The 9,665-nt window shown below is 52.7% G+C and overlaps 2 protein-coding genes across 3 annotated transcripts; one reads left to right on the top strand and one right to left on the bottom strand.

The window, feature by feature from the left end:
* The first annotated feature begins 991 nt into the window (after nt 1-991).
* Nucleotides 992-4,854, top strand: LOC123093405 (fasciclin-like arabinogalactan protein 4). Of its 2 annotated transcripts, none has more exons than XM_044515371.1 (4): nt 992-1,639; nt 1,756-1,836; nt 2,968-3,309; nt 3,390-4,854. In XM_044515371.1, the coding sequence occupies exons 1-2, from the start codon at nt 1,162-1,164 to the stop codon at nt 1,830-1,832; spliced, it is 555 nt and encodes a 184-aa protein (XP_044371306.1). In that variant the 5' UTR covers nt 992-1,161; the 3' UTR covers nt 1,833-1,836; nt 2,968-3,309; nt 3,390-4,854. The 2 variants fall into 2 exon arrangements, with proteins under 2 accessions (XP_044371306.1, XP_044371313.1); XM_044515378.1 differs by having other exon boundaries at nt 1,756-2,174.
* Nucleotides 4,855-6,934: 2,080 nt separating this feature from the next.
* Nucleotides 6,935-9,293, bottom strand: LOC123135487 (protein OCTOPUS). Its single transcript, XM_044554568.1, has one exon. The coding sequence runs from the start codon at nt 9,109-9,111 to the stop codon at nt 7,135-7,137; it is 1,977 nt and encodes a 658-aa protein (XP_044410503.1). The 5' UTR covers nt 9,112-9,293; the 3' UTR covers nt 6,935-7,134.
* Nucleotides 9,294-9,665: the final 372 nt, after the last annotated feature.

Below are 9,665 nucleotides of genomic sequence, written 5' to 3'. Positions count from 1 at the left end.
TTTTTTGTTTTGAAATGCAACCCGTCATCTTTCCTCGAAAAAAAAGAGACGCGACTTTGGATGCGATCCGCACAGGTCACAAGTGCCCTCACATTCCGCCATGACGTGAACGGAGGTTTCCACGATTCAGCCGAGACATGGCCATGACCAATCCGTCATGTCAAATCTACAAGTACTCCCTCCGTATTTTGATATGAGACGGAGGGAGTACATGTATGTATCAATGTATGCATGCGTCCCGGCACGAAAGGGACACTCTTTTGAGACAAGGCAAGCAAGCAAGCGTATGCAGGTATGGGCCAACAACTTCGCACGCCACGGTCAACTTCGGCCAGGGCAAGGTTGGCGAATTCAAATAGTCATTCAACTTCGTCCCCTTCCCTCTCTCGGTGTGGCGTACGAGCAGCCGGTGTTTGAAGCAGCCGACAGTGGATTTCGTGATAAGCAACGTGCACCGGAGCACCGGTACGTACGAGTACATAAGAAGCGACGGCGCGGCCTGCAAGCGGCAACTGGTGGTCGACAAGGTCATCAGGGGCGTCGACGGACGAACTCGAGTACAAACAGGCGGGCCTGCTGTTATTCGTATGGACAATGGACTGACGAGCTTGGCGGTACGTCACAGCAAAATAATTCCAGGCACGCAGTAATGGGATGTAAATCTTCAGTATCTGAAGTTTCAGAAGAGCACGTACACACTGTCCCCCGGCGTGGAGGCGGTACCGTCATAAGGCTGTAATTCTCGCTGCATCTATATCTATACTAATCTATACTTCTATACTTCTATACTAATACAGTATTAAACAAGCAAACATTTTCTTTCTTAAAGTCACCCCATGCAGTGTACACAATCTCAGCTGTACCGTCAGATTATCCCAACTAATTAGATCTAACAGACTACATTGATCCAATCTGACGTCTCGGGTGCACTTAGCAATAATTTCTACCGCACCGCACTCTGCCAATATTTCGTCCGCCGATGCGTGTTCCAGGAAACGTATTCAATCTCCTGTCACCTCCATTCGCCCCTTCCATCTGCCCCGCCGCCACGATCTACGCCGCCACAACTACGCCGCTACATCCTCCGCACAAGGCCGCCCCATCCACGTAGGGCACGGGCTGCCACGACCTCTGTCCGCGGCTGCCCCATTCACTCCGGCAATGCAACACCAAGACCTCAGCCCCCCGACCGTGCCTGGCCCCCATCCACGCCAGCTAATCGGCGCGGCTCGCCGGACGGCGGATGCGCAAGATCAGTGCCGTGCCGGTGACCTCATGGTCGCGGGCGGCTATGGCAGCTCGGCCGTCGTGGTCCGCTCAACGGCGCCCTCCTCGTGGTCGAACTCCACCTTCGTCGGCGCCATCACTAACGACCCGTGCAACGTCAGCGTGCTCGTGGTGGGCGGCCTCATCGTCCCCTACGGCTTCGACATCGCCGCGACCGTCTCCAACAGCCACCGGTCCCCCGCAGGCAACATCACTCGCGTCCTCACCGAAGCCCGGGGGTTCAATGTGGCCGCCTCCTTGCTCGAGGCCTCCGGCGTCACGGATGACTTCGAGGCCGATGAGCGCGGCGCCCGCATCACCATCTTTGCCCTCCTCGCGCAAGGCACCTCTCTGCACGCAACCAGCAATGCGGGTTCGTCCATATCCTGATTTGCATATTCCTCATGCCAATTCATCTTTTCTCTACCATCCTTTGGCGAGATGTATCTTTCTCTGAACTGAAGTTGACTCGAAGCTATCGTACTGCAGGTGTATGCACCCTCGACCCGTTCGAAGAAATGCCGGACCACGACGGTCACAATGATGGCCCTGTACACTTGAATTAAAAAGGTGCGTGCTGGTGGATGCTTTTGATTTGTGGCCACCCTGCTTTGGATGTGCATACCTATGTCTTCAAAATCGTCTGGATCACCTGCTGTAACGTGGATCACTTGTTATCTGAAAGTTGTGAATTAGCGGTACTAATTGTGGAATGTGGAGGCCTGTACCAAATTACTGACGAAAAACGCGTTGGTGCTATGGTATAAGAGCATGACTGAGGAAACATTCATGCTCGGAATCATAGGCACGGAGATGTTGTGGTCCAAGGTTCAAGTGAAGGAAGAGGATTATCGTACGAGAGAGAACAGTGGAACATGAGAAGTGCCTTGCGTGATCCATGTGCTTGGGTGAGCACATTGCATTTGATTGAATTTATGCCTTAGCTTTAGTGCATTAGTTGAGACTTGCATTTGCTGATACATACTCCCTCCGCCCGAAAATACTTGTCATCAAAATGGATAAAAAGAGACGTATCTAAAACTAAAATACATCTAGATACAATCCCTTTTATCCAGTTTGATGACAAGTATTTCGGGACGAAGGGAGTATTAGTTTGTTTTCTTATACTCTACAAAAATTATATCTGGATTTATGTGGTGGCATGTACTGCTGCATGTTTCCTACATAAGAGGCTCATATTTATCTTATAATTTCGCATCAGGAAGTTACTGCAGCAGAATCAAGCCAATGTGTAAAAATCATGGACCAACTTTATCTTTCCTTAATTGCAGAATATGCATAACTATAGCTTGGCATTTGCCTATTGTTTAAAGAAGAAAATTTTATACTATTTGGTTTAACTCTCTTGATGCTAGATGCTTTTCCTCTCTGAAATACTCCCTCCGTTCCTAAATATTTGTCTTTCTAGCGATTTCAACAAGTGACTACATACGGAGCAAAATGAGTGAATCTACACTCTAAATTATGTCTATATACATCCGTATGTGGTAGTCCATTTGAAATATCTAAGAAGACAAATATTTAGGAACGGAGGGAGTAGAAGCCTGGGACTAATCTTTCATGTTAGCCTGCATGTTTTGATTCTTGGGATTCTTATGAACATAGAAGGATTCTCCTGAATTTCCCATCCATTGAAGTCCTGTAAAACTCGCTAATTTGGTCCTAATTTTTGGGTTGCAGGTCATCCCGGTGCTCCTCTATTCCTCCTCTGCTCAGCGACGTGGTCACTGCTGTGCTGCTGGATGGTGGAAGCTGGTGCTTGACTGTGGGGGCACAGCAGAACCACTCCTCCAGCTGCCACTGCTGTTACCTCGTGCGACCGCTGCTATTGATAGGTACATTCTTTTATTCGTAAGTAAAGCCATTGTCAAAACCAACAATTTGCATCATCACTGAGCATGATTGCTACATAATTAGCATGAGATCTTTAGACATGTGAATGTCCAACTGCCATTGTCAACGTGACAGTGAGAAGAACATCGTTATAGAGTATCTTCCAAGTTAGAGATGGCATCCTGCAAGGTCAGGATTTACTCAAATGGTTTTTTATTTATTTAGAGGAGGCCTTACTTTTAACATCTCGAACAATTTCCCTTCTATAGGTGTGGGCGTTCGTCAAGCTGTCGCGGGAGTCCGTCGTCATGCTCTTCAATAAGATTTTGTACCTCTTCATGCTCATTGTCCTGACAAGCGACATCCAATATGGGTAGATTTTTGTTCATTCACTGAGTATCTGGTACTTACCGGCTACTCTTATTACTTGACTGCTGAGCTCACAATCAGAACGGCAATTTGATGAGAACATTCTGAAGTAACTAAATAAGCTTCCTTCCCTTTTATTCTACATGCTTTGAATACTAACTATAGCTGACAAAGCACTTTTTCAGCATGTTCATAGAGGCATCGAAAGGTATGCTCTCCATGTCCCTCGATGCTGCTATCAGGTTAGATTAGTTAAAGCTACACATAACTTTTGCTCTTTGCTCTAATTCTCATCTTGTTGAGGATTAATTTCTTGGCAAGCAGTTTGATCAGATTACTCTTTGTAGTGGTACAATTTCCCAGTCACAATTTTTTTCCTTTATACCCAAGGATAAGTTGGAGTATAAAATTGAAATCTGAAATTGAAGTGGATATTGTTAGGCAGCGCATATTGTTGTAGATCTATGCCTGCCTGCACTATGCACCATTTTATTCAGGCAGATTGGATGTAACATAAATTTATTGTAACATCCAGAAAAATTAGCAAGCTAGCTCAAAATACATGGATATGCTATTGAGTTATCGGTTGTGAAATATTTGAAGCTGCCCAAAAGAGAAATAGAGGTTCAGAGCCATCACCCACTCAACCTGCAGAGAGTTGCATGGGGAAAACTACCTTTAATATACAAGAGTTCCTTCTTGCACCTACACTATAAAAATAGGGATATGAAAGACATTGGATCATAGTTCACTGAACATTGTTTTACTCTTTGCTCCATGCTATTTAAATTACATATTATAGCAATTAAAATATTCCTACGTGTCTGGCTATGTCTTGCCTTGCTACTTGGGCGCCATCGATGTCCGTTTATCGGTTTCTATGCAGATAAACAGAGCAAAATACGTCAAGTGTCATAATATTTGTACCTACTACTGATACATGATTTTTTTTGCTGAAGCTCTCAAAGGTGTAGCATGCAAGCTTTATAATATAGGTTTGATTTCAGAGTTGATCTGTGGATTATGATTGTAACTTGGTTCATTTCTGCGACTGGAGTGACTGAACACATGCAGCCCTGCAGGTGGACACCTCGAAACAGATACCTCAATGTCCTGGCAAGTTCTACTCCTGAAATCAGCGTCTGTGGCTTGAGCAAATGTCATCGGCATCCGGTGGTAGATTTTTAATATATCTTGTATAATGTATGTAACCTGCTAATTTTGCAAGGCAGTTTCTGAAATGAAACTTCAAATGACTTCCTTTCATCACTTTTGAAATAAGGAAATCCGCGCATCTATGATTGATATTTTATCTTCAAGATGACTAAATTTAATAGAATTGTATTTTTGAAAGAACTTGCAACCTAAAGAAGTACAGAAATTTAGTGTGCAGAGTAATGTAATAGTAAAGAACAATTGCCTCTAATGACTCGGTTTTCTCTGTACCTCACATCACGTAGGGTGATAGGATCAAGCTTCCCAGTGCCTTATTTAGTTATTTGGAACATGCCTTGCACGTGCATCTACTACCTCTATAAAAGCATGAAGGGCGAAGAATAAAATAGTCTTGACCAACCAACCATGCTTATCTGATGGTGGTGACGGTGGGAGGGAATGAGGATGCCCAAGATCTACCCGTTGACTTAAAATGAATTTTCGCATCTGATTGTAATATTACGTGAATTTTCGCATTTGACTGTAATATTACGTGCGTTGCACGTGCATATCTACTAATATGTGTTTAATTTGTAATCGTACCGGAGGACTGAAACGGGGCAGTAATAGGCTGCAAAAAAGGTCAAAATGAAGACAGAGAGGGGGGGGGGGGGGGGGGGGAGGGTAATGATGTATTTTCTGTTTGAGTGATCAGAGTCCGAGTTGAACATATGATTGTACAGCCCATGTAGAGCCTTGAGACGGTACGTACATTGTACGCCTGTACATGATGCGTGATCTGGAGCGCGAGGCATCCCTGATGATCTACGGGATGAAACAGTAGTAGAAGCCGAGGCTGAGCTCAGCTGACACGGTGACATGGGGATCCAAGTGACATGCGACATCAGATCAGACACACCGGCTGGCCGCAGCAGCACGGCCAGGAACCAGATGACACGCTGCAAGCCTGCGAAGGAAGCTCGCGTCGTCATCATACCACCACTACCACTACTTCGCTTCGCGTGCTCGCCTTCACTGCGGGCTGCGGCTGCCAGCGCCATGAATGCGCGACTTAACAGCTGGATCAGAAGCGATGCGCAGTACAGGCCTGGCCTGGCGTGGCCGCCTGCTACTTGGGCAGCTCACGTACATTCGATGTGCTCGCCCATTCATTCCGGCGTGAGAGACAAGCTCTAGATCACGTGGCCCGACGGTTCACTCGCTCGGGAAAGAAGAGAGAAGAAATGCTAATTAACCGGCGTGTCAAGAGTTACTAGTACTACGCGAAGTTGATTTCATAAACATATTTTGTGCAAACAATACAGTAGTACTTCCTCTGTAAACTTATATAAAAGCGTTTAGATCACTACTTTAGTAATCTAAACGCTTTACTAAGGGATGCCTCGAGCAAACCCCATTGAAGAACCAACCCCCTTGGCCTTGTGGTTTCTCGTGCACATGTCCGCGATCACGCGCCCAGGGCGATCCCAAGTCGATCCAGATCCGGCGCCGCGCTGATTATTACGACTAAATAAGTCGAGCCGGCCTGGACGAAATCAGAATCCCGCGGCTCCCGATCGGCCCCGTGCGCCCGTGCGCGGCGTCCGGACCAACCGACCAGGATCGGCACGAACCGTGGCCCGTGCGCGTGGCCAGCATGGCGCGCGGCCCGACGAATGAAGAGGCAGCAGCAGCGGCGCCACCGTACGTGCCCTGTCGCTCCGGGCGACGCCTCGGGCTGGCAATACAATACGGCGTGCCGGGGCGCCCGCGGCACGGCTCGTGGCCGTGGGCGCGCGCCCGCCCGCCGATACGGGGGCAGGACGGCGTGGGTGGCCCGGCCCGGGCCGGCACGGCGAGCCCCAGAGCGCGCCTAGGGACCGGCAGAGGAACGTGGGTGCGCGCCCTCTTTAACGGCTTACGAGGCGGCCGCCGCCGCAACTGTCGATCGGTCAGGTGGGCGGGCTAGCAGCCGGGGCCGCGGAGCCCAACGCGGCACGCACCTTCGGCCCCCGTTGCGTCACTACGGCACGACGACGTGCTTCTGCTTGTTCATGTCAAAGCTACTATTCGACAGACACGGTCCCTCCCTCCCAGTCCCAGAGGAGCAGTAGGACCCGTCCCCAGACTTTGACACCAAAGTGACAACATATGGACATCGGAATTTGCAAGCTTCCTACAGGTTCTATCCATCCATCCTCTCCGTCCAAAAACCCGAGGTGAACACTGGGCAGCTAGCTACCGACGACGGACAGAAACCATAGCAGAAGAACAGCACGAGACAAACAAGTGATCACATGAGATAAACCCCGTTCCATTCCATCCAAACCCCCAAACGACTGCACTACACAAGCATGTAATAAAAGGATTTATGACTATACCATTGCCCTTAATCATACTACTACTACTAAGCGTTAACCACTGCTGCAAAGGAACTACTCAACCCGAATGCCGCCGAATTGCTAGTCAGGTGAAACGAGATGCCACGTCTCAGTACAGCCGGAGCATGCTCCTCGCGAGCGATTGCGACCGCAGATGCCGGCCGCCGTTGGCCGGCAGCCCGGTGGTGCCGCGCCGGCCGCTGGCGCTCCGCAGCGGGGTCAGGTAGAACCGCAGCATGCCGTTGTCGGCGTGGTGCCCCGGTGAGTACCGAGCGCTGCGGTTCCGCTCCAGCATGCACTGATCTTCTTGTCGCCGCTTGACGCTGCCGTGCCCGTGGCCGTTGCCGTCGACGAAGCAGCGCCGCGAGCTGCCCAGGCCGGCGCTGTTGCTGCTGAACGAGCTGCGCGCGCTGGCGTTGCTGTTGCACCTCTGCATCCCGGCGTTGCTGTACCCGCGGACGCGCAGCTCCGGCCACGGCTCCGAGAACGCCCGGTCCGCGGCGTCGGACGGGTCGTTCCGGCGGCCCGTGGCCCTGCGGTGTATGAAGCCCCAGAGGCTCCACGCCTTGCCGAGACGCCGAGGCTTCTTGGCGGGGCCCGGGAACGCGGCGTCCAGGGTCACGGGGAAGTCTTCGATGAGAGAGTTGGAGCTGAACCGTTGGTCGAGCAGGTCTTCGGCATGGTGGAAGTGGTAGAACTCTGAGCTGCCGGTCAGTGGGGGCACCGTGGCATTGGTGATGGCGGCCGCTGCAGGAACTGGCTTTGGGTCGGGCACTTCGAACGACCTTCTCAGCACGGAGCTTGACCGCTCCAGGCTCCGGCGCCTCCTGCTCGACGTGTCCATGTAGTAGTCTCGCGTCTGCGCCGAGCCGCCAGGGGTGTTGGCGTCGCCGTCGGGCTCGAGCTGCGAATCATCTTCCACAGGAATTTGGCCATCGGAGCGTTCCACAACGCCGGCAGGTGAGTCCTCGAGTGCGGAGAGGATGGGCGGGAGCCGTGACAGCGGCGGAGGCGCTCGGCCAAGGCCAATGCCGGCGCCGGCGCCGAAGAGGTAGCCGTCCCAGGACGCGCGGGGCCCGTCCCAGGATAGGCCTACATCGTCGACGGACATGCGGCCCGCATCAACGGAGAATCTTGGGTCCGTGTCGCACGAACGGCGGCCTCCGGCGAACTCCGAGCCTGCTTCCCCACGAAGGCGGCTCCGCCGAAGGAACGAGGGCTTGGATGGCTTCTCCGACGGCGGCATTGCCGCGGCCGCTGCCTTGCTGCCGGCTGCCTCCTCCTTCTTGAGCTTCTGCTTGCGCCTCCACTTGTGCCACTTCTTGCTGAAGACCGAGGCAGCGAGCCGGAAGCTCCCGGCGATCTCCTTCAGATCCATGGGCGGCGGCTTCTTGGGCTGCGAAGATTCGATATCTATGTGATCCTTCATGGCCTTGACCTCCCCGGTCCCATAAGCTTCGGTCTCCATCTCTCCCGATGTGCCCACAACCGAGACGGGCTCCACCACCGGAGTTATCTCGTCAGAGCTCTCTGCCATAACGATCTCGTCCTCCAAGATCTCTGGGACGCACGGTCGAGCCGGTGGCAGCTGCTGGAATTCGGCGGGGAGCGCCGCGGCCGCGGCAGAGGACGAGGCGGGGAACGCGCCGAAGGCCGTGCCGTCGCGGACGCGCTCGCGGTCGTCCTGGTGGAACAGCGCCCAGAGCGTGCTGCGCCCGCGCACGTCGCACGACCAGCGCTGCGGCTCGTCCGCGCCGGCGGCGACGGCCGCGGCGAGCGCGTCGCCCCCGCGCCCGCCGCACGAGAAGGACTTGCAGCGGCGAAGGTCCGGCGGGGCGGCGCCGGAGCTCGACGGCGCCGCGCCGCCGGCGGCGGCGGCGAAAGGCCTGGAGAAGAGGGAGCGGATGGCGGAGGTGGACTTGCGGCCCGGCGCGGCGGCCACGGCGTCGGAGGCCTCGAGGCCGGCCAGGCGCTCGCGGAGGCAGGCGGTGCAGAAGCCGGTGAAGGTCTCCTCCGGGTGCAGGTCGCAGCTCGTCGACACGGACTTCAGCGGCGGCGGCCGCGGCGGCTCCATCTGCAGCGTCATCGCGTCGGCTTCGTAGCAGCAGCACGCGGCCCCGTCACTTGTCGCGGCGCCAGCGCGCCATCACGCTTCTCGGGCACGGTGGTACACTGCTCTGGCGTCGCGCCGTACCAGTAGTAAGGCCTTCCACTATGTAGTCGATTCCCCGTCTATTAAAATATAGCTGGCTGGGCAGCGATGGCCTGGAGACATTATTTGGCACCCGTCTCACAATGTGGTGTTCGCAGCCTTGAAAAAAACGGGACCCAAAAGGCTAATAAAATACTCAACCAGCCATTAACTACTTGCTTTACGTGAGTGTTTTCAGTCTGCTTCACTTTCTTCGGTGGGCCAGGGAGCTAATTGTTTGCTGCTTGTGGATTTGGCACTACTTGTTCCGGTTCCCAGAATCTTTTTTATGGCATCGGTTGGGCAATGGAGAGCACCGGTGTCAAATAAAGTAAAAGTGTATTTGGCATCACTTTTGGCCTACATAGTGGAGGGCCTAAGGGATGTTTGTTTTCAGGGATTTTTTGATGTAGGGACTAGAAAAAGTTCCTAGCAAACCAAACAGGGTG

Source organism: Triticum aestivum, chromosome 1B (assembly GCF_018294505.1).
Source record: "Triticum aestivum cultivar Chinese Spring chromosome 1B, IWGSC CS RefSeq v2.1, whole genome shotgun sequence".
Classification (NCBI taxonomy): domain Eukaryota; kingdom Viridiplantae; phylum Streptophyta; class Magnoliopsida; order Poales; family Poaceae; genus Triticum; species Triticum aestivum.
Note: the sequence above shows the minus strand (reverse complement) of the source record. Positions and strands in the feature narration are given on the sequence as shown.